The sequence below is a fragment of the Planococcus citri genome, chromosome 1 (genome assembly GCF_950023065.1).
Source record: "Planococcus citri chromosome 1, ihPlaCitr1.1, whole genome shotgun sequence".
Taxonomy (NCBI): Eukaryota; Metazoa; Arthropoda; class Insecta; order Hemiptera; family Pseudococcidae; genus Planococcus; species Planococcus citri.
Window position 1 is genome coordinate 60,706,289 of NC_088677.1, and position 25,018 is coordinate 60,731,306.

Sequence of the window (25,018 nt, forward strand, 5' to 3'; positions counted from 1 at the left end):
TATACAAAATTATTCATTCATCTACTCAACAGTAATGAAACACATTTTCAGCTTCGACATTTCTAAAATCTGCATATTGAAAAACTGATCGCACACGAGATAAAATGAAACGAAAAAAAAAATTAAAATTATACGTTTTATTCAAATATTTCTATGTAAAAAAAAAAAAACTTTGAAGAAATGCCAAAAACTAAGAAATTTTTAGCATAAATTACAACATAAAATGTTTATTTGAAAAACATAACAATATTTCAAAGTAGAGCCCAGTTTCCTCAAAAAAATATATACATAAGTATACAATTCATCACAATTACAAACTTATACTCGATCCATTTGTATATAGCGTTTTTCTGCACACGTAAAAATTAGTTATCACACATTTTATACAACAATAATAAAATTAATGCGAACATCCCAAGGCATCTAAGACAGTCAAATCGTAAACGTTACTTCTTGTGTCTTCGGAAGCGCTCAACAATTTACAGCGGTCTCTGTAATTACAATACGAAAGGGGTTAATTAATCGTCGGCCGATTTACCGGTATAATTACTATGTGAGATACGTACTTTGAAATTTCTAAATGTAAAATATTGTGTCTGTGACCAACAAAGTAATAAATGATGCTACCGCTTAAACAACTGATGACGTATACTTCGCCTGCTACTCCTCCGGCGTAGATCATTTGTCTAGTCGTATCGTATAACATTCTGTTTATTGGTGAACTTTCGATAGAATGTCGTAAAACCTGCACGAGTAACTCATTAGTGATGGAATCAAAGACGTGAACTCGTTAAGGGGATTTAACAGCGTACCTTTTTTGAGTAATCCCAGATGTCAACACCATTTGATGAGCCGACCGCTATTAGTGGAGCAGTGTCATGGGAAATGAATCTGACCGATTCTACTTTCGTTTTTGTGTCTACTTCGAATAAAGTCTACGAAAAATCAAATCAAAAAATTATTAGAGGTGTTCGCGTGAGCTTTGATGATACGAGTAGAAGTTTTGAGACGATGTTTACTTTAGATGACCACGTTGATCCAACCAATACAACACCATCCGTGAATCCAGCAACGAAATTGGTGTTATCGGCCAAAACGTCGATATCTGTAGCACTTTCTTCGATTTCAGCTTGTGGTTTATAGTGGGCGATGACGGTTTCAGCTTTTAGATCAAAAACTCTGATTGATCGATTGGTGTATCCGACGACGAGTCGTTTACCTGAAATGAACATCGATTAAACATCTTCCAATCGTGCTTTAAGCGACACCTGTTGTTGAACTAAGAGTAAAACGAACCATCAGGCATGAGCATTCCACATTCGGTGCCAGCACCGTATCCGGGGATAAGTTTACATTGGCCATTGGGTATTTTCCAAATATATATAGCACCACTTTTCTCCGCAGCGAATAATATGTTGGTTTCTTTGTGCCATAATAACCACTAAAAAACACATACAAACACATCAGGGTTAGAATAAGTACAGAGAGATTTTTTTGGTAAGACGATTAGCACGTACTTGTAATTCGTCGACTTTTTCGCTCCATACTGGCTCAGCGTCGAATAATTTCCATACTTGGATCAGACCTTTCATGTCGCCAGTAGCTACGTAAGTACCATCGAAATTGAATCCGACATGAGTGACGGAATCCTACACCAAAAAAAAAAAAGATTACTAATCATAGAAACACAACATCGATTCGACTGAAACACTCTTACTAACCGAGTGATTTTTACACTCGAATAACACTTCTCCGGTACTAATGTTCCATATAAAAGCGCGATCATCTTCACCTCCGGTTACAGCGCAAGTATTATCATTCGGATGAATATCGCACCAAAACACCGAACCTGTAGAAAACCAACGAGTTAGATCACACAATGAAACACTCATTGAAATATTATCTTCAAATTCCTCACCTGTATGTCCGGAAAACCTAATGAGTGGATGGTTTCCTCCAACACGATCTTCGTTTATGTAACCGTTTACTTCTTCGGCTTCTCCCAGATCCATATCGTCGCTGTTATCGTCGTCAATAACGACTCCATCGTCAGCTTCGACGAGTTCTTCGACTCTAGCTTCGTCTTCGTTGACGAAAATTATGCTACCTTCGCCGCTATCCGTAGAATCTTCGTCGACTTCATGGATATCTATTTCGTTCAGTCTGTTGTCCAGTTCTTGATTATCGTCGTTAGCGTTCGCTGGTCCTGGCTGATCCATGATCACAGGCGAGTAAAGTGCGAAAAGATGTGTTTTTTTTTAGAGACGATACGAACTAACGATACGGTCAAATTGGTCTTTTCAACAACCATATGTATCACACCGCGAATTGCGCCAAATTACGTGATTTTTTTCAACGCGTATGAACGTTACACACTTAGATGTATGCGGAGGTATTGAGATGTGACTAAAATACATCTAAAGTAGTAAATTACGATGAATAACGGTACTTAACTAATTAAAATTAGTTAAAAATGTATGAAATATTCGACTTATAATAAATTCAAAATGATAAAAAACTTGGAATTGTGTTAAAAATGCCATCGTGGTGAAACCGATGCCTTGTTTTTTTCGTAACACATTGGTTAGTTTTGAATTTTTGCCAATAGAGGTCGCTTTTGTTTTGTTTATTTTGGTGATAATTTTCTTATCAGTCCAAAACAAATTTTGGAAAATTAATTTTTTGACGATTTCATCAATTTTCTTATTTCTGTGCCATGAAAATTGATTTAATGGAATTGTACACCATTTGCAGAAGTTTTCAAAGTACTCTCTGACCCTCTGATGATCTGCAGACTGTAATTTGCTACCTGATTTGGATTATTGACTGAGCAAAAGGTACGTACGATTTCTCTTCAATCTTCTACTTATACCTCCGACTGACAGATTTACTTTTCATTCAGGTTCTTCATCTCAATATTTTCTTTCAAATTCATTGTTTGTTAATTTCTTTCAGATGACTTCGGCTTCTACAACCAGTGCTCGTTCTTTATTCGTCGATTCTAGAAACCGTCTAGCCGATCGTGTTCAAGTAAACGTCAACAATATCGCATCGATTGTACGTCAAATTCAACGAGGCTCCAAATCGCACGAGGTTCACAACTCTATTTCCTAATACTTCCAGTAAAATCATTCGTCTAATTAGTTTCAATTCTGATTATAGCTACTAATGCAATCAGCATCGCAATTCGTGCATCAAGAACGAGCTATAGAAAACACCGAAAACGTAATTAATCAATTTGATTCATACGTTGGAAAAAAATAATCATTTTGTTAATTTAAAAAATCTATCGTATATTTACAGAACATAAAAAAATTCCCCCTTATCGTAACACATCTCGGCTACCAACAAGAATCAATTGAAGAAAGTCTATCCTCTCTGCATCACTTGAAAAATCAAGTCAACGAACTTCAGCAGCTGATATAACCGAAGAGAATACCGTCGACTTTAATAAAAAATAAATTATAATAACAACCACATAAAAAAAAGAAAAATTGTACATAATGGAACTATACATTTTTACAAACAAACGAAGAATCACTGACAACACGAACTTATGAATTACGTACAATAAACTAAAAAAATCCATTTACGAATACGTATCACTAAGACTAGAATTGTTTGTCCGTTTTTTTGATACCTAATTTCGTTGATTTTCTAGTCGATAGGAACTTCCCGCTGGAATTTTTAATTATTATTTAGAATTTGAATTAAATTAAATTCAGAGCACTTTTCTCTGTTAATTTAGTTATCGTGTTATCGATCCTAGCGGTGATTTGTTTCATGATATCTTCGGCTAAATCTTCTACTGATGTGTAACGACAACAACGAAAGCTGAATATGTCATTAAGGAAGCTCATAACTTGTTCCTATAAAAGTTTAAAGTTATTATTAGAATTATTGACATTAAAATTTTTTCTCTCTTGTTAGTCTCTATTTTAATGATTTTTATTATTAAAAATATGTTATTTCAACTCGTGTAAGACGAAGTGCCAAATGTGGCCACCTCATTTTTTTTTGAATTTTGAAATTTCTGCAAAATTTTACCTAGGGAAGTTGCAAAGCTAAAATTTGTTTCATTAACCCTATTTCAACATGCTGAGTCGACTTGAGGTAGTTTTAAGTCGGTGTGAAGGCACCAGCATATCCTGGAAATCCAGATTTTGATAAATAAACACGATTGGTGCTTCTTACAAGGGAACGTTTGCAACTCGTCAAGTCCAATCACGTTAAGATTTGGTTAACTGAAAGAGCATGTCACACCCTGACCTCAGAACCAAATTTTTATCTGTCGAAGTTCATTTTTCGATTTTTGTCGAATTTCAGAAAATGGGGGGGGGGGAGGAATAGCTTATTGGCATGAAACTCGTTATGTATTGATACTAAAATCGACCCCACCCCCTCTCCTCAATTGATTGGCAACATTTTCTAGCCGATCTGAAGCATTCAACAAAAACTAGATTTTCTCCAGTAAGTTCAAAAAATGTTCAAATCGCTGCACAAGGCGTTGCAATCAACTTCGGCAGCTGAAAATTTAATCTTGCTGGTGCAAATCGATTCAAGAGGCCGACTTCAGGAGGTATGCGAAGTTTTGAGAAATTTGTTGCAAGATTTTTTTAAATTTAAGAGATTTTTCATCAACTTGTAAAAAAATACACTTTTTAACTCGTCTGAACCTCAGATTTGGATTCACCGGTCCTTGATAGGATTACATTTTCAGCTACCCAAGTCATTTACGCTTTCTGCAGCGATTTGAAGTTGCTGGAGAAAATCCAACTTTTGGTGGAGGCTTCAAATCAGCAGGGCAGTGGTGCCATCGATTCGGGAAGGAGGTCAATTTCAAAGGGTATTGAGAATTTTGAGTAATTAATTGCAAAAATTTACGGTTTTGCATTTTTGCAATTTTTTTTTAAATTCAAGATTTTTCAATTTGTACAAAAATCAGTGATGACAGAACTTTTGCATTTCAGTTTCAGTTTTTTCCCCCATCAAATTCGTAATATTTTGGAAATCAATTGGAGAAAATAAACTACCAAAAATCAGTTTGAGTTTTATTTTTAGTTTCAATTTCTTCATTTCGGTTTTAGTGTTCCAGTTTCAGTTTTCCATCACTGAAAAAAATGCAGTTTTCAACTTCCAAAAAATTTTGGAAGCCTCCAAAGCGACCTAAGGCCATTTTCAGTTAATTCGGCAGAACGAAATGAGAGTATAAAGTAAATGTTATCTTTGCAACTTTCTTAGATAAAATTTGAACATTTAAAAATTTGCTAGAGGCTCCAGAACTGCTTTAAATGGTTCGAAACCGTTTCTATTGAATTTGGACAGTCTAAAATAGGATACATACCAAATTTCAGCTTTTTAGGTCAACTTGGTAAAATTTCCATTTTTTCCCAGATTTGATTTTTAAAAATTGAACCAAAATCGAAAAATGTATTTTAGCCCCGGAAATTTTGGTTGTCCGGTTCAAAAAATTTTCTGCCGGTTGCGATAAGAATACCTCCTTTATGAGATGATTTCAGATCAGGTGGCCACGTTTAGAAAAAGTAGAAATGCCAAACCTGAGCACCAAAATCTCTACTTGACTATGAATTTTTCCACTCAGCATTTAAGCACTTCACAGTTCACCTTATTAAAATTATTTTCAAAATGATCATACGTACTTTAAAATAAACGCAAGTCTCTTTCAAATCTTCATCAGGTCCTAAAAATCCCCACGCCATTAGAGGTGATATCTTCTCGGATATTGAATAAAAATGCGCCATGAAACCATTGGGAAACTTGAGCATACGTTTCTTGGCTCTCAACACAGACCAAACGGCGGTGGCCAGCGCCTAAAATACCATAAAACACCATCAATAATTATCGTACACCGGAGAGGAGATTTTAATTAACTCTAAACTAGTTTAAGATATCGATAACGTAGGTCTCATAGGCATATATGTAGGCATAGGCAGTGTACTGAGTCGTCGCAGCGAGCGTAAGTAATGAACTATTACTCAATAAAGATTCGAATACGAGATTATAACGACTAGGACTAACCGATTCTTTAAATCCGTTCGATAACCACCTGTTCTGCACGACGGCTAATACTGATGATGGCGGAGTGTCTAAGTCTTCAAAAGCGTCCAGTAATATGTAGTCGAGTACTATATCGTAAAAAGTCATCGCTTTGACCCCTCTAGCTGTGAGTTCTTTTTCAATCTCTTCCCAACATTTTTCGTCCGATAGGAATGTTAGCATTTCTTCGTAAGCTATTAAAAATTCTTTCGGATCCTGTAACAGCAGAAAAAGGGGGAAGAAAAAATTGCGTTATTCGAGTTGAAATTATGACATGAAAAAATTTGGCTATCCATTGAAATGACCACGGGCCATGGTAATAAATTCTGCTCGAAATAAGCCGACGTGAATAACACCTCTTTTATACTAGGTATAGGTATAATTATTAGGAAGAAGAGCACAGTCAGAGAAAAACGGTTCAATAAATCATAACGAAATTAAGTACATACTTTATTAGCGTAAAGTAAAAGATCAGTTAATATTTGTCTTCCAGTATTCGCTATCCATGTTCTTTTCGATTCGTCTCGCATTAACCACTGGAAAGCAATTCGAATACAGTGCAGCTTACATAAATATTCAACATCCGAACTACATCTCAGCAATTCCGTCCTCAAGCATCTGTAAATTAATATCGATCGTAATTATTTTAAATTTCACAATATCTTAGGCAAATAGGTATCTAGTTAGTAAGATATATGTACTATTTTGGATACTAAATTCCACTCATTTACCATTAGAGGAGACCAATATCAGATAAATTAGTCTACCGGATGAATTTTAAATTGAGAAATAGGCACGTTTAGTTGAACAAACAACTTCTCTCAACGTTAATTTTAATCAAACCGATATCACGTAGGTGAAACTTGGCCACTATTTTGAAACAAAACGTGATATTTCTCAGCCCATAAAATACTTCGACTCTCGCCGAAATCTTCGTTTAATATCTTAATGAAAATTTTTTAGCTTAGATAGTCATCAATCTTATTTGATTTGACGTCAAACCTCCCAGAAAACTAGACAAGAATGTGCATATACAACAAACTACTCGTACATATTTTTCACACGTTCGTAATGAATGATTTTCGATATTTTACTATACGATTTTCATGATTTTTAATACGGATTTCTGTCTTGAAATTCTAATTTAATGATGCACTCAGATGTCATTTTTTGATACCGAAATATTCGAAGAAAATTTACGACCTACGGACGACACGACAGAGACAGATTACACAGTATACACAGCGAAGGCGTATAGAATCTAAAATTAGATTCGATTTGCCATCAGACTAATAAAATATGATGTAATTGAATTTTCGAATTTAGATTTCATAAACAATATTTTTTACTGTTTACATTCTACATTCATTTCATCACGATAAGTGAGTTAGCGAGAAAATTATTTCTGAAGAGTAAATGGTACTTTTGTATAGTTGAAAATTTCTCTCATAATCTAATTTTCGTTCAATTTTAGAAAATCAACTCGTGAGAAATTAATTAATCCAAATGCCGATTGATCTTTTTACCAAAGTGTTCGGTTAATTTTATCGTGTTTTTTTTTTATTCTCGCTTTATTAGGTAAAAATAGGTCATTCGAAGAGACGTCCATCGAAGTTGATTAGTTTCACCTGATTTTATGTACTTACTTACTTACCTATACATCGGAACTCGCGTTGATTTATTTTTTCTCACACTTCCCTACCTTTTGGGATACATATTTGAGGTTATTTTATGACTGCTGAAGAGAAAAAGAGGGAGAGGGGAAGGAGATTTGAAATCAAGTTTTTGAATTATTTTTAGGTATTTATTGAATACGGAAGAGAGGGAAAATAAGAATTGCAAATTGCAAATTTTTACAAGCTTGATCAGCGAAAAATATTTTTTAAAAAGCACCTAAAATTCACCAAAAAAAAAAATCAGCAAAAATTAATACTTTTACAATAAATTAAATTTCCGATAAAATTCGTCAATTTCGTTTTTCTCAATTTTATTCTCATTTGAAAAAAAAAAGTTTGAAAGATGCAAAAAACATTTTTAAAAAGAAGGAACAAATAGGAATATAAAAAACGAAAGCAGTAGAAAGCGAAATCAAATTTTGATAATCTCGAGTTCAGTCCAATAAAGTACAATAAGTGTGAAGATGCCAAAAATTGATAGAATATTAAAAAACAAACAAAAGTAAAGTTGACAAAATGTCTCAAAATTTGAATGAAATTTCGCATAAATCGGTTAGATAAGGTAATTAAAAATTAATGAAAATTAATTTAAAATTTTCAAAATTGAATGATAATTTTTCAAAAATGCAAAAGAACAATAAAATTTGTCAAATTGACTTTTTAGTGATTGAAAACTACATAGAGCCATAAATTAATGAAAAAAGGCAAAATTTGAGCAAACTTGACGAAAATTGTTTAAAAATTTTGTTAAAATATCATAAGAATAAATAAAATTAGTTGAAAATTGATGAAAAATCTCGAATACTTGAGAAATTATTACAAAAGTGCTCAGTTTTTTTTTTTTGATTTTTTAAAAAGTTGAAAATTACGGGGAAAAAATGAAAAACTGTAAAATTGTCATAAAAATCACTTGCTACATAAAAACACCAAAAAACAACCAAAACTTGATGAAATATTTCAAAATTTCAGCAAATCCTTTAAAAAGTAACTTAGGTTATTAAACGTGAATTACATAGGTAAGTTCAAAATTACACAGAAATTTGTCAAAATGGTAGAAATGTCCATATTTACAAAATTGGAGAAACTGACTGTTTAAATTTTTGATGTTTGGTGTCACAATTTTTAAACTTTTGGAACATTTTCCTCGAAAATGTTGTCTGTTAAAATGTCAAAACAGATTTTTAGCTATCCGCTGAAACTTTAATCCACGACACAAACTGACGAAAAATCAGCACAGTTGAGCCCATTTAGCGAAATTACTTTAAAATTTGTTAAAATTCCATAAAAATAGTTGAAGTGAATAAAATTTGATAAAAATATCGTAAAAATATCCAAATGTCAAATAAATGATAGAAAATTGCACAAAAAATTGAAAAAAACCACCATTTGAAGTACCACAGAAAAAACTATGATAAAATTTCAACAAAGTTGCAAAAATTTAATGAAACAACGTTGAAACTGGTTAAAGCAATAAACAAGTAATTATTAAAATTGACTAGAAATTCTTAAATGTCTCAGAATTTGAGGAAATTGCAAAAATTGCTTTCTTAGATTACAAAACATTGCCAATAAAATTGATCAAATTTCATCAAAGTGAAATAAAATTTGATGAGAATTACGTAAAGGTCCTACTAGTAGGTATCAAAAAACAGTAAATGAGCATGAAAATAGCATAAAATTGCCAAAAGGTAGTAAAACTGAGGTGAGCTTAGCAACAATGTTTGAAACATCGTTTGAAATTGTATTCATTTTTTTCACATGGGATACAAAACAATATTTCGCCAAGATTTTCCCAACGAAGAAGCAAAACAATATTCATTGCGGCGTTGAAAAATAAAGAAGAAGAGATTAAGAGTTACCTACAGATAAAAAGTTGAAATTTGAGGTAGATTTCTATAGACCCTTCATACGAAATACGATTTTTTAATTAAAAGATGAATATTGTAAAATACAGCTTAAGTCGAAACAGCGAGAAAAAATTTTATGAGATAATTGATTATTTTACCATTTTGCATCAAGATGAAACAAAATGTACCTAGCTAAATGTCATTATAAAAAAAAAAAAAAAAAAAAAAAAAAACAACTTGTAAATACCTACCATACATTATCCATTTTTTAAGAAATTAAACTAAGTATTAAGTAGGCATCAAAAATTTTCAGAAAAAAAACTGGAATTCCATCCAAAATGAAGGGAAACGCTTCAAAAAGAATTAAATTTTTATAAGGATAAAAATCTGCTCTTTTCAAATTTTTAATTTAAAAAATCAGCATTTTCGACTCTTTCTCACTTAAAATATTTTGATACCTACATTTTCGTATTCATTTGCATCGCAATCAAAATTTTATCAGCTGCTACAATTTTTTTTATAAATTGATGAAATTTGTTCTTATAACTTATAAGTATCGATTTAAATGCTTCATTTCATCACTACTTATAACTAGGTATTTCGCAATTAAATTTTTTCATTCATCACCTACTATACACATCCATAACTAACCACCAATCCACATTTTCAAACACTCGTCCATAATAGTATCTTAAACACCTCAGAAAACATTATCCAACACAAAAACTCGCTTAAAGCCACTCTCAACAAGCACCTTGTACCGAGTAGGTATAGGTAACTTACCGAACCAAGTCGAAAATTACACCATATAAATAACCACACGTTAAAGAAGGCGATAATAGACCTCGAGTGTTATAAATACCCCTAGCTAACCGTTTATTAAACATTAAACAGGTGATTTGGATACACTGGCTGGAAGCACTTAAGTGTAAAAAAATTTCCAACAAATCTGACACAATTCTCAACCAATTAGAGCGACCTACAAGTATGTAAACATAAGTAATCACCAACGCCCAACTGGACAAGTTAAATCAATTAGAAATTCCGCACGAATATCTACGCAGATGTATCATCCAGATATATTGGACATGGACAATCCTTCCGTAGCCAACTAGGTTTGGATTTTTTTTTTCAATATAGATACTCAATGTAATGAATGAAAACTATGGAGGAAAGTTACCTGCATGGAATACCATTTTCTTCGAGATGTTTCAGAGCTGATTGATATAACGATAATTCTTCGACATTCACGTTTAAATCGGCGAATTCGTCGAATTCTCGTAAATCTGCCATCTGCCACCTGTACACCGAATTCATGATTACAACAATAATATTTAAAAATATCACACTATAAAACACATAAACTGTAGTCTATTCTAGTCATTTGGACTTTTAACTATATAAAACAGATACTCCGCATTGTATTTTCCACCCAAATGAGACAAAAACGATGCATTCGTTACTATAAACTCACACACACACAAACATACTACATAAATTCGTCAGTCTATAATCTAATGCAAATAACCATATCTAATGCGATTTTATTTAGGTATACACGCTCAACAATTGGCCAAAAATCTCAGAGGAAGCACGTGATAATAAACCAAACTATAGTCATGCTTCAGACTCAATTCACTCTGCTGCTGATGGGCCATCCTTATCACACATTATTTGTAGGTACGTATTAATTTTACATGGAACCAGTAAAACAGTAAAACTGCAATCTCCAGACATTTTTCATCAATTTCATTTTCATATGAATTGATGAAAAAAACAAATAGCCAACCATATTAGAAATCTACAGACCTACTCAAACGATAAATCATCGATCACAAAGAATCGTAAGGTAGGTACATATAATTTCAATTAAGGTCAAATTTGCAATAAAAGAAAAAAAATGCAGAGAAAAATAACTTAATAGAAAACCGAATCGTTTGGTTTTTACAATATGTTATAAATACAATGTCATTTATACACAAAGATTAACTTGTCAAGTAAAACACGACTCGGGTTATTATTTTTAAATAAATCAAATTAATCGAGCGTCCGCCTATGTCGTCTGAGATGAAGAGAGAAAAAAATGTCATAAACATGTTTTCATGTTGAAGCAGAAGGAGAAAAACGACAGATTTGGTTTTCCTTTCAATTATAATAACGGAAACAGTAACAAAATCGAGTTCCTAATTAGACGTAATAAATTTAAATTACCGTTTATAGTCGTGTTCTAGAATAATTCGCATGGATAAATAAATAGGCCTAAGACGAGTGTCTTTTAGTCGAGTTAAATCAAACGAATTATCGTTACGAGTACCTATGCAGTATGCATACGCTTATGCATGAAGTGTGTAGTAAATTGCATCGAACGTATGAACTTATGTTAATGTACTGTAATGTGTACAACTCTATAAATGCGTAGGAGTAGGTGGACTTTTACCCTTTATCAATGGTGCTTGAGGTAAACAATGACTCTATTTGGATGTCAAATTACGAGTAGAGAATGACTATGTCAAATACCTATTAGTATCTTGCAATCCTATCCCATTTTGGATGATGAATTATTGTTAATTGTTTGTATCATTCATAAAAGTGTAAACTACATAAAATTGTCTTAACATGGATACGAGTATTAAGAAGAAAATCTATTTTTTCAACAACTATGGATATCTTAATGAAAATTCCAAATAAGGCTGTGAAAATGACCGAGATATTTTAACAAGAGTGCATAATAAAATATGAAAGTATCCCAGGTTGAATTGATCAAAAATATCCAAGAAGAGATGAAAATTTACGCAGGTAAAAAATCTTCCTTTTTAGAATAATTTTTTTGAAACAAACAACTTCTAGAATCGGATATCCAGTAGATTTTGAAGGAGGCGATTTGGAAAGGAAAAATTACGATACGTAGACTCCCTTTGTGAAATTGTTTTTGAATTGTTCGAGCAGTCTGTTCCCAAATGAAAATTTCAGGAACTAAAGAGCATTTTTCGGTTTTTGGTAAATTTTGGAATATTAAATTCGGTTTAAAAATTATATTCCAGTTCGAAACCATAACTACGTATATGTATATGAGTACCGAATTGTACATAGCTTACCAATTTTGGAAAAATAGTGTCTAATCGGTCAAGTGGATCACCATCAAGCACCCATCATAAGTATTTGTTATTGCACCTATGTATGTACTTACTCGTATAGTTGACATGTGCAATTTTTTTTTTTTTGAAAAACAGGAATTTCCAAGAAGTTGCTGGAGGCTTCAAAACGACTCGAAACAATCTACAGTCGACTCAACATGTTGAAATTAAGGTACAGAGTGAATTTTGGTTTTTCAATTTTATTTGGTGAAATTTTGTGGAAATTTCTGGTTTCAAAAATTTTCTGGAGGCTTCAGAACTGCTCAAAACTGTTCGAAACCGTTTCCAATAGACTTGTCAGGTAGAAAATAGGGAACATCTCAAATTTCAGCTTTCTAGGTCAATTTGATGACATTTCGATTTTTTCTATCATTTTTGGCCCTCTTATTTCAAAAATCGACCAAAAATCGAAAAATTCACTTCAACACCTGAAATTTTGGCTGGTTATATATTTTTGCATGCTCTTTCAATCTAGCTTTGTTCGGTTCAAATATTACAATGCCCTAAGGTTTAAAAATGAGCGATTGGGTAGCTAGAGCTTTCGAGTATTTTTCTGAGGTTATATTTCAACCAAAAACATGTTTTGAGGAACATTTTTAACATGATTGAGAAAAATTTTTGAACACGAATTTTCCACCAAAAAAGTCCCTAAAACCTTGAAATTTGGTAAAGGGGAAAAATAACTCCGGGAACTTTTTATTCCATGTCATATTATCACTGCCATCGTGTTTTTGAAGGCACTTTTGGCAGTAAAATTTCTTTTTTTTTTCAAGTTGGACTCTCTCATCGTTTACGTCAAAACCAGGCCTGCAAACTAATTGAAATTCAAATAAGACCATAAATGAGGTTTTCTCAGATATATGTAGTAATTCCCCTTTCAATTTTTTCATCAATTTGCACTTTTAGTGAAAATTTCAAAAATCTGTATAGTAAGAACTCACCCTCAATTTTCCATTAGAACAGCTGAATTTTTCGGGAGCTGCTGTGGTAAAAATCAAAGACTGAGAGGCCGAAAGATTCCTCCGGCAAAGAGCAAAATAAAGTATGAAGAAAGCAGTTTAATTTTTTTTTCAGGATAGGTACCTAATATAAATATGTTTACTCAAGAACCCTTAAATCTGCATTTTGAACTCAAAGAGTTTAATAGAGGGTATTTGGAGTTCATCCTCTCCCCTTGAAGATCAAAATATAAGAAAATTATTTACTCAAAAAATTCTGTTTTCGTTAACTTTTTTGGCCCAAAAACGTAAAATTTTGTTTGAGGTTAACACAGGAGAATATTTCTGTCGAAGCCAGCGAGCTCAAGTGTTCCAAAATTTTTCAAAAAACGCTGTCAAAATTTTTGATGAAAATTTGAATTTTTTTCATTTTTGAACGTTTTGTCCCCGAGTTTACTTTCAGCTCTGAAACTATTGGTTTGGATCTGAGAAAAATGTTTATCCAAGAAAGAGCTGAAAAAATATGCCTCAAACTTCTAGAAAATTATGAAAATTTGCATGCTTCGAAAATTTTGTTCATTAATAAAGTGAAATTACTTTGACCGCGTTTGAGGCATGAAGGACTTGGAGAAAGCTGAAGAAAGAAGCAAAGAACATATTTCAAAGTTTTTCCTAAAAAATTTGAAAATTGTCTCGTAGTGATTTTTGCACTTTCTGTCAACGAATCGACTTTGTGATTCTAAAACCAGAGAATGCAAGAAAAACCAAAGTCTCAGAGAAAAATTAAATATGCGCTGCAGGGGCTGATTTAAGAAGTTAGTTTATGAGCTCCAAAATTTCCAAGACGAAAATCCACTCAATCCAAATATTTATTTCAGAAAAATAAAATATTGATGAATAATCGGGAGGCAGTCGAGTAGGGACATGAGGGATCGGCAGTGAGTTGAGATGGAGGCATTGGAAGCGTTGAAATTGAAATATTCCAAAATCTAGGGTTTTCATTTATGATATTTTCTGAGTTTTTAATTTAAATTTTTCAGTTTTGAAACCAAATAGTAGATTGGGCTAAATATTTTCTAGTAGGTATTAATGTGAGAATTTGAATCAGTTTTTCAAACAATTTTATCTACATTACGATTACTGTATAATTTTAGTCTTTGAATCATTCTCAAACCAATTTTAAGACGATACGATTCCAACTTTTCAGGCCTATTTTCTATTTTTGCAATAAATTTTCACAATTTGGGAATAGTTTTCAAATTTGGAGTATGTTTTTAGGAAATTTTTCAATATTACATAATCAAATACGTAATTATAACAGGCGACTATTTCATGTTTCGTTCCCGAAACACCGAAACACAATTTGAAAACCAAACTGAGTCGAGAATACAACCGTAGATAAATGGATTTTCCTCCTTCACAATCAGTAAAAATTGAATAGGCATTTCTATCACCATGCAAACATTAGATGTCACTAGAAAATGTCGCTCAGAAAATAGGAATAAAAACGACGACAGTACGAGGATAAAAATAATTAAATTCGCGCCGATATTTCTACAACAAAAAAAGAGCACGACTTGTACCTGAACATGAATACTTGGACTTACCAATACTCGCAGGCAACAAAAGGGAAAAAAATTTTTACACACGAAAAGGGCATAATTTCAAATACTTTATAGTTCAACGATTGTTCTCACAACTTATAGTAATTTTTTCACAAATAATATGTCAATACTGCGAGAAACTTTTATTTCGGTCTTTTTTCATTAACAGAAGCCCTCGATCAGTCGCCGTTCCCTCGTGCATCATTTTTTTTATTGCTCACATGAGGACAGAATCACACACGTTTTTCATCTAGTGTAAAAATATTAGATAGGTCAAATTGATACGAATTGCATCCTGTATTACGTTCAATATGGTTCAGGAGTAGTTCCAAGTATTGAAATGACATCACAGAAAATCCAAATGAGTGATGCACATATGGAAGTACTAATAAGGACCGTATGACTTCACTTGTTTAAAAAAAAAACGTAAGTACCTACATATAATGTAGCCCACTTTGATCAAAAACATAAACTTTTTTCAACACAATTGAAGCTAATCAAAAAGATTGAATTGAAGTATAATTTTTTCAAAATAAATTCGCTCCCAATTTTCCCCGTTTCAATAAAAGAAGGTTTCAGGGGGAGCAAACAGCAAATAAACGAACCCCTTCGTCCTTTGCAGCCCACATCAGCATTCAATACAGTACGTAACTCGTCCTAACTATGTACATGAAATAGGAAAACCTTGGACCTCGGTAGTTCAGGTCGTTCGGGAAAATACGTAAATTTGTTTTGAAATCTAAAGGAGGAAATGATTCAATTAAACCATAGTAGATTTCCGCACGAAGCGATGATTTTCAACCTATAACTAAACTGAGCTAGAACGGACGACAAATTCGTACGAAATGTAATTTCTCCGAATAGTAATTAAAAACGATAAAAGTATTCATAAAATTTTCATTAAAGTTGAAATGAATTTCAGCGACGATATTAAAAGTTGCAAAAAAAAACGAAAACTAGATCACCGGAGGTATTTTTCTTTCTAGTTATCAATTCCTCGTGACGTAAACAGACCCGAAAAAAAACTTAATATAAAGGCACGAGTTGCGAATACCAACGACGTTGGGATTATTTTGACAAATGATTCTGACGCACAAAATACAATGTTTACGTTTTATCAAGATAAAGCAACACCTCGTCGAGACTGCAATCGTTTTAAAGGCGAAGAAAAAACCGTACGCTTAATTCGACTCGACTCGAATGGTAATAATTAAAACCTCAAAGACTCTGAACGGTAATAAAATAACTTTTAATAAAAATTCCAATAAAATAAGAAACATTTATTACCCGTCATCTTGAGCGGAAACAAACGACTCAGCGGGTGAAAACTCACTGCGGCCGCCTTCGCATTCCGAATCAAACCTAGTCGAGCCGCCAGGCCGGAATAGGACAGATCTCTGCAACAAAAAAATTAATTAAAAATTTCATATATATTTTTTTTAAATACCGCTCGCATGTGGATGTCATAACAACTCTGAGAGATTAATTTCCCGCAACTCGCAAGTGTACTCGTACTTGTATATTTTTTGAAACACGTTATTATGTTACGACCTCATGTAACCCTTGGTAATATACCTACCAACTCTGCCTCCTGTGTCGCCCTATACCCGGACAGAACGGCACACTTCAGGGTAATTGAGAAAAACAGTTGGTTTATGGGTAAGATTTACACCCCTGAGAGACTTTTGACAATGGGTGGCAAATATATCGATTGTAATTATACGTACGGTATGGTTCTGTAAATGAATGAAATGAAGAGCACTGCAAAAAATTGAAAGTAGGTTGGACTTCAATTAAATTTCAGGTATTGTCCCTCTCCCCTCTCCCTTCCTAAGTTCGAAAAGCTCCTGATTCGAAATACTTACTCATTAGAATTAAACAAGACATACAGAAGGAAAAATGAAAAAATCCATCTCTTGAATTATTCTTCGAAGAATGTACTCGTACATAGATGGGTCATTCCATACGTCAAATCAGCCAGATTTTGAGTTTATCCCCTCCGATTTCGCTCAACATTTTTTTGTATGTTCCTTAATATACTCAATTAGGAAAAAAATCGTGATCATTGGCTCCCAATCACTCTTGAGGCAGGTGGCGAGAGGTTTATTTTTATTTATTTATTTTTTTTGAAATTGAAATTTTTCATCATAATGCCCAACTTTGAACTTTAATTACTTGAGATTGGTGCAAGGTGCAACTAGGTGAAACTCTGTTTTCAGTATCTCAAGACCAATTAACAGTACCTAATTTGAAAAATATTTGCCAAAAATTTCACAAGTTCAAAGTTGAGATTTTTTAAAGTCCAACTTACATCTTGTAATTATAAACACACACAAAAAAAAAAAGAACTAGCAAAATTTCGGAGCTATAATTTAAAAATTAAAGAAAAAACTCCACGAAGCAAAGATTTTTCGTGATGGTATTCCCAAAACCATTGAGGGTGTAGATATAGAGCCCTAACATTTTGGTCAAAATGTAAATTTAAAAAAAATCACATATTGTTCAATTTTTTGAGAGCACTGTACGTACTTACACGAATATTAACTTATTTTGTTAATTTGGTTCACCGTCCAACACCATAATTGAGACTGAAAATTTCCTGAAAACTGAATAAGTCGTGCGAATCATTTTTTTTGCTTCACGTTTGCTTCATTAAACGACATTTACTTACTGTTGATTCTTGCAACATTTTTTTCACAAATTTTGAAGTAAGTACTTCATCTACTTTGGATGATATTCCAAATAATTGTTGCCAATTTTACCTCACTTTTAAAAAAATGTCATCAATTTTTGGCAATTTTCAGTTACTTTTTACGCTCATTTTACAGCTTTTATGATACTTCTTGTAATTTTTACCCATACTTTTCGACAACATTGGATCAATTTGTTGACAATTTTTAAAAATCTACGTATTTTTCCATTTTTCTGAAATTTTGAGATATTTTATCAAATATTCATCACTTTTTTCGCACCTATCTAACTTTCAAATTTAAATAATGCAATGTTCCAAAACTATTGAAAAAGCCAATGGAATCAATTTATAGCATTTTCTACACATACAAGATTAATCAAAAATACTTAATTCGAAAATTACATTATTTGTTCAGTATCCTGGAAGAGTCAAAATTTGAACATCACACAAACCGAATTAAAGAACCAAGCTGATAAGCTCCTAAAAACCTGATTAACCATACTTTACTCGATTTCATCAATTTTATGGAAATTCTGGGGGTCAATGAAGGCGTCGCGTCGAAGGGGTCAAATCAGAAAAATGAATTGATATTCGAGTTCAGCACTCAATATTTGACATTTTTTTACATTTTAATTAACATTTTAGGGCTCTGTACCCCCTCTCCATTGGTTTTAGGAATCCCATAATAAAAAGTTAATTTCTCAAAAAATTCAAATTTTTTGGATTATTTTTTTTTAAATTTTCAAATTTTCAAATTATAGTTTCAAAATTAGACTTCAAAAAAAGCTCGAAATTTTTGAAAAACATTTTTGAGACTACTGTCAATTAGGTAATTTAAGTGCTGAAAACCCCCGTTCTACCTGCTCCAAAGAGGGGTATGGAGACAATAATGGCAATTTACCCTCTTTCCTAATATACTTAAATATGAAAAGAGCAAATTGGATTTGTCAGAAATGTCAGTAAGCCATTTCACTAATTTCAAAAATTGGTCAAAAATCGAATTTTGGTGGCTCAAAATTTGGTTCTGTAATGTGAGAGAACATGACATACTCTCAAATTTTAGCTCGATCGTGGCTTAATAAGTAGTTGTAAAGCTTCTTTCATCAGAAAATTATCCTGAAATCGAATAGAATAGGTATACAAAAATCCTACGAAAATAGTTGAATTTTTTTTTCAAAACTGCCTACTTTATTCTAAATTATAGAAACATCCTTCAAAAATCAATTTAAAATCGAAAAATAGAAATACTTATGGAAATCTTCACTGAAAAAAATCATGTGAAAAAAATTGGCAATTGACTTGAAAACATTTAAAGTTGAGAAATGCATTAAAATTAATTCAAAATGAAGAAATCACTCGAAAATGCTGGACCTGTTCTCTACCGATCATTCACCATACCCCTCCCCTCCCTAACAAAGAAAAACAATGAATTTCACCAAAACTGTCTGAAAATTGGTTCAAAATCCAGTGGAGTATGGGTTTTCCAGCTCACCCCCCCCCACCCCTTCCACTCATATTACCGGTGAAAATTCAAAATACATAAAACTTATATGTAATAGGTAGTGATGATCATTTCGTTTTTTGAAGTATTTTTTTACCCTCGAAAATTACCTTCAATTCCTAGAAGTCTGGTTTTGCCCCACCCCCTCCCTACGGCCATAAATAAAATTATAAACCCATACACGCTTTCAACCTGGATATTCCACTGTCAAAAATCACACAAATAATTTCAAAAAGGATCGAAATTGAAAGTAAAATCGACCGATCTGATTAATCTAGTATAATCTTCAAGAAATTTATTCAAAATTACTCTGAAAGGCAATCAAAATTTCAAAGTCGCTCGTAGTAGCATTCGTACTCGGGATCTGTTCAAAATTCTCAGATACTTGATTCATAATCAGCAAAAAATAATCCACATGAAATTACACCGATTTTAATTTCTTTTCCCCTTCCTTTTGTACCATTCTGGTCAGATTCACTCAAACTTTTAATTTTCAATACATACGTTGTAATGTGTTTTCCGATTACCGAAAATGAAATGAGCTGCCTTCTTTGCTTTCCCCCAAGTCATTATTACCTCTTTCACTTCCCTCTTCTCTGTCTCTCTTTCGCAAATGAGTTGAGAACAAGTGGCACGAAGATTTTCAAAATGCTAACAAAGCATACAATAAAGACACTCCATCGTCAGTACCACATTAAAGAAGGGTTACTCTTTCCCTTCAGGGCAACTCGAATATTGAAAAAATAATTCATTTTTACTTTTCAAACGTCACTTTCGCGTACGTAGTTCAACTAAAATATTCAAAGTTTCCGCCTTCAGTTTCACGAGTATGCGAATTTAACGCCATGCCATCGACATACCTGATCCAGGAAAAGCAACTCGCATTCGTCTTGGAGTTTATACGCCGAGTCCAACAACCTCTGAAGTTCTTTGCAGAATTCGGATTCTTCTTCGTTAGTTATTGCCAATGAATCGGTGGCGTTATTTCGCGCATACGCTGACATGGCATCTTCCCAATACGTGATGCTCATTTCCAAAGCTTCCATTCCTGAAATTGAAAAAACATTTCCGCATGTTAGGCTCTGCAATTCAGGTCAAACTCCTTTCCTTATTATAACTATATGTTATTCCGATATGAGAAAAATCACAAAGGCGCCGTAATTACGAGTTTACGCAACAATATACCCGTACCTATACCTATACGTTATATTGCTAAACACACATTCTCGCAGGGTCGAGAGGGGTAAACCTTGCATTGGCATTTATAAAACCGCCAACAGTACATTTCATAATCCCACAGGCTTGACGAAAGCACGTGCAAAACCCCTTGTAAAGCTTCCTTAACGCGAAATACGGACCTCTGCGATGGAAAAAAAAATCAAATAAACTTAATTATACGATTATACCCAGGTAAACGTACCTACTCCATACATATATCTACGCTCGCTCGATATAGAGGAAATGAATGTTTTTCTTTCTCTCTTTCTCTGTATATTCCTCTAGCTACGTATAGTATCGTCGAGAAGGGTGAATATAAAATCACATATTACATATTACTTTCATATGTACCAAGCAAGAGGGATGAAATTATATTGAATGGCACTAACCGGCAGCTTGTAACGTATATGGCGGGAAAATAAAACACTCCGATCAGTGTTGCCTATTCGATGAAATTTTCATCGCGCCGAGACTAAATTTCAAGGTTAGAAATGATTGATTTCTTCTTCGACAGAAAACTAGGCGCCAATTTTATTCGAATACCTACCGATAAAAGTTTTATAAGCATTATACGTGTAAGAGAGTTGTTAAAATTTACAAATGTAACAAAATGGGTCGAATTTTATGACCGAAAAAATATAAGGTACGATTTTTTTTTCTTTCGCTGCAGGTATCTTGTTTTTTTGCTATCCCGAGAGATTGTACTTTTTTTTCTATGACTACGTCGAATTACCATCGTTAGTTTTTATGACTGAATTTCATGCTCTTTTGATTTTTTTTTTCAGACGTAATAGAAAGATTTTTCAGGGAAATTTTTACGCGCGTTTGAAACTCGAAAAATATGAATTATTTAAAGGGGGGATGTTATCGTGTTTTAAAATGGTGTTTTTTATTCGTCATTTTACGTACCAGGTCGATTAAAAAATGTTTTCTTCGTTAGAAGCGGTAATTTTGGAAAAAATTAAAATTTAAACCTATCAAAAATTGCCTACAGAAGATTGAAGCATACTCCTTGATCGTCTGTTGATGAAAAGCTGAGTAAGTGGTAGTTGTTTCAATATTATGGGCTGTTACCCTTCTCCCCTCCTACTCTGATTTTAAAATCTTGAATCGAGGAACAAATTTTGAAATATTAATAACTACTTGAAAAATAAAAATATTCAGCTTGAAGAATGAAATAATTATGAAATTGTAAATTGCAAAAGTTTTATAGACCTATTCCACATCAACTCGATCAAAAATGAAGTCAGTTTCGCCAATTTTACTCAAATTATTTTTACAAGATCTCTCCCATGATCCAGTAAAATAACCAAATCTGTTTCTGTTCTATCCCCCAAAAGATTGCGGGGAGATGGGGTAGATTTTTCATGCATTCGCCATTTATCTTGCGAAGTACATATATCCAAATTCTGGAGGCTCATATCTCCAGTCTGGTTAAGCTTTGAGCAAGCAAATATGATTTTTCGGAATTTTGAAGAGAATCAGAGGGAGATTAGAAACCGATACCTACTCATAATTTGAAAACCTCAAAACTATGACAATAACAGCTCAGAATGAATCCCCTGTTATCAAATTTTCAACTACCCAACTCATTTTCAAAATTAGCATTTCAATATGTACCTCTAAAGAGGACAAAAACTCTCAATTTTGATTCAAAATTTAAAAAAAAAAATGAAAGTAAAGTGCTGGTTTAAAGTGACTGTTAATAATTTGATAACACTGAGTTCGAGTATATCGGCTTAATTTTTTGATCCAACTCTATCAACCCCCTCCCCCTCTCAACCAAGCAGTATTCCTAATTATGGTCAAAATATTTAAAAAAATGATAAATATTTGTTCATTTTTAGAGCAGTCATTTCGGTGCTCCTCCTACTCCCAATTCTAAAGAAAAAGTAGAAAAAATTCAGATCAAACTTATTTATGACCTATTTATTTTTCAGATTCCAGCACTCAATCTCCCCAAACTCCCCCAATTTTGAAAATGTCGAGAGGACGGGGGACATTTAGGGGGGCTCTTTCTGAAAAAAAATCAATGTTTATTTCAAAACAGGCAAAAAAAATTTATGAATTCAAAATTGAAAACATTTTAATTCTATCATCACGAGCAATCAATTCAAATTGATTTGTTCCACTTCAGCTCAAAATTTCTCAATAATAAACCCTCTCAGATGAAATGGACCACACTCATCGAATGGGAAATTTTGAGCCCCACAATTTTATATTTTACCCAGATCATTATGGCAGCACCCTCAGTTTTCCTCCAAAAAGTCGATTTGTTATCATATAAATTTAAATAATTTTCAAGTATTTCATCACAAAAAATCAATTGTCGAAGAAAACAAAGGGTTTTGATTGAAAAATGAAGGAAAACAAAATTGTAAAACATAAAATTTCTCACCTGTTGAGCATGATTAGCTTTTTCTAGGCGAAAAAAAATTGCATTCACATTTAAAAAATCACTTATCAGAATAGATTTTGAATTGTTGAGAAGATTTTCGAAAAAATTCTGATCACAAAGCACAAAGCTCACAAACGAGAAGACATGGTTACTAAATTTTAAAAATTCAAAAAAACTTTAAATTAAAAGTAGGTACCTAGTTACCTAAATTTTGAAATAAAAAAAAAATTACATATATAAGCTAAATAAAAATGAACAGTAAAAATTCTAAATAAAAAAGATATGTCAAGTTTAGGAAAATAACCATAAACTTCATCACAAACAAGATGTCAGCTAAGAAGGATGCTTGAGAAAAAATTTCAAAATTGAGCGAAAAATTGGAATTCTATAACAAGGGAACTCCTTGACTTAAGAATCTCCTAATGGTACAAAACTTAGCCAGCCCCCCCCCCCCAACAATCATCTTCCATTTTCAGCTGAAAAAAGTTGATTCATTTTAAGAAAAAAATTATTAGTGAAATTAAGAATGAATTTTTCTAATAATTTTGTACCCAAATGATTTTTTTAAATTTATTTTTAAATAAAAACATCAAGTAGATACATTTATATTGATTTTTTTTCAAATTTTAGCATAAAATAGATGAATTCGCCAAAAATAGGAAAATCAATTTCAGTAGCTAAAAATTAGAAGGTGAGGGATTTTTGAGGTCCTCTTTCGACCTACCAATTTCTTCCTATTCAGTGGCGTAGCCAAGGGGGGGGGCGAAGGGGGCCATGGCCCCCCCTTGCGAGCGAAAATTTGAAAGAAAATATGCAAAAATGGACGTTTTTTCACTGTTTGGACCCATTTTTTCCAAAAATTTTCGCTCTCGCTTCGCTCGAGCAGTAATTTTGCCTTCATTTTCATGAAATCACCACACATTACAATAGATTTCCAGAAAATTACCCCTCATTTCGATTTTTCATGCCTAAAAATCTGGTTTTGCCCCCTCCTTGAGAAAATCCTGGCTACGCCACTGTTCCTATTCGAAGATTCTAGAGTCCAGGGATTCCTTTAAAAGTTCAATAAATGGCCAAAATTCACTCCCTCATTCAATAGTCCATGCTGCTGTCAAATTTTTCTCCCCTCGTCCTTTCGTGCCCAGTGAAATCAAAAGTGTACCATCACTTATTAGATATTACAAAATTTGAGAAAAAACTAAAGGAATGACTAAAAAATTTAGCCTTTTCAAATTCCAAGCCCAATTGTACTCTTCATCGCCCCCCTCCTTTCGTTTTTCTCTATTCTAGCGACGTCCTCTGCCTCTAGCATATTTTATGAATGTTATGGGCGTAAAAAAACTTGCTTTGATAAGTAATCAATGTACCCCTTTCTTCTCACACCAAATTACATGTAGGTACGAAATAATAAATGTGTGAAATTTTCCACACCAGTTTATAATCAGTCGACTCTATTTTTTAGGTTATTTTTCCAATAATTTCAGATTTACCAGCCCACCATCTACCTTATAGACGTGTCGAAAGAGGACAATATGTCAACATAACAGTAATAAAATGGACAGAAAAATAATTTTACGCTGTATTTTGCAATTATGTATTATTGAATCGGGTAATAAATTTATCACGGTATGTTCGTAATCGTACAGAACTTACTAAGTAATAATAAGTATACTCGTGTGGGTGTAGGAAATTTTATTCAGCTGATACCTAACAACATTATAAACGAAGCTAAATTAGTATTATGGATTTTTCGAGTCACTCTTTATTAATGTCGGAGAAATTCGCGTTCTTTTAAAATAAATGAAATTTTTCACCTTGAATATTCATATTTCAGAAGCCTAAAAAACACGACTGTCATTCGAAAAAAATCTACTCATTATAATTCAGTTAATTCTGAATTTATATCCAGATTAAAAAAAGTATCGCAATTTTTAGGAAAAAAAAACTCCACCT

The 25,018-nt window shown here is 32.8% G+C and overlaps 3 protein-coding genes across 3 annotated transcripts in view; 1 reads left to right on the forward strand and 2 right to left on the reverse strand.

Moving 5' to 3' along the window:
• Positions 1-121: 121 nt before the first annotated feature.
• Positions 122-2,528, reverse strand: LOC135833154 (angio-associated migratory cell protein). The gene is made up of 8 exons (XM_065346814.1): positions 1,919-2,528; positions 1,722-1,849; positions 1,518-1,649; positions 1,297-1,441; positions 1,020-1,219; positions 813-935; positions 567-745; positions 122-491 (listed from the first exon to the last, which is right to left on the reverse strand). Exons 1-8 carry the CDS (start codon positions 2,217-2,219, stop codon positions 401-403), a joined length of 1,299 nt encoding a protein of 432 aa, XP_065202886.1. The 5' UTR covers positions 2,220-2,528; the 3' UTR covers positions 122-400.
• A 120-nt stretch (positions 2,529-2,648) lies between these two features.
• On the forward strand, positions 2,649-3,929 carry BORCS7 (BLOC-1 related complex subunit 7). Its single transcript, XM_065346820.1, has 4 exons — positions 2,649-2,837; positions 2,956-3,093; positions 3,163-3,225; positions 3,304-3,929. The coding sequence occupies exons 2-4, from the start codon at positions 2,956-2,958 to the stop codon at positions 3,424-3,426; spliced, it is 324 nt and encodes a 107-aa protein (XP_065202892.1). The 5' UTR covers positions 2,649-2,837; the 3' UTR covers positions 3,427-3,929.
• Positions 3,268-25,018, reverse strand: part of Miga (mitoguardin) — an 80,959-nt gene continuing 59,208 nt past the window's right edge. The window contains exons 4-10 of the mRNA XM_065346811.1: positions 20,310-20,497; positions 16,544-16,653; positions 10,761-10,880; positions 6,507-6,675; positions 6,040-6,273; positions 5,661-5,831; positions 3,268-3,869 (exon numbers count right to left, since the gene is read on the reverse strand). Coding sequence (XP_065202883.1) covers positions 3,711-3,869; positions 5,661-5,831; positions 6,040-6,273; positions 6,507-6,675; positions 10,761-10,880; positions 16,544-16,653; positions 20,310-20,497 — 1,151 coding nt within the window. The 3' untranslated portion in view covers positions 3,268-3,710. The remainder of the gene's footprint in view (positions 3,870-5,660; positions 5,832-6,039; positions 6,274-6,506; positions 6,676-10,760; positions 10,881-16,543; positions 16,654-20,309; positions 20,498-25,018) is intronic.

Excerpts from the sequence above, each read along its gene's own strand:
- LOC135833154 (XM_065346814.1), bottom strand. The coding sequence starts at position 2,219 with ATGGATCAGCCAGGACCAGCGAACGCTAACGACGATAATCAAGAACTG. Across the intron at positions 1,850-1,918 it reads TAGGTTTTCCGGACATACAG|GTTCGGTGTTTTGGTGCGAT; the intron begins GTGAGGAATTTG and ends GGTTTTCTACAG. Across the intron at positions 492-566 it reads TTACATTTAGAAATTTCAAA|AGACCGCTGTAAATTGTTGA; the intron begins GTACGTATCTCA and ends TTGTAATTACAG.
- BORCS7 (XM_065346820.1), top strand. The coding sequence starts at position 2,956 with ATGACTTCGGCTTCTACAACCAGTGCTCGTTCTTTATTCGTCGATTCT. Across the intron at positions 3,094-3,162 it reads GAGGCTCCAAATCGCACGAG|CTACTAATGCAATCAGCATC; the intron begins GTTCACAACTCT and ends TTCTGATTATAG. Across the intron at positions 3,226-3,303 it reads CTATAGAAAACACCGAAAAC|AACATAAAAAAATTCCCCCT; the intron begins GTAATTAATCAA and ends GTATATTTACAG.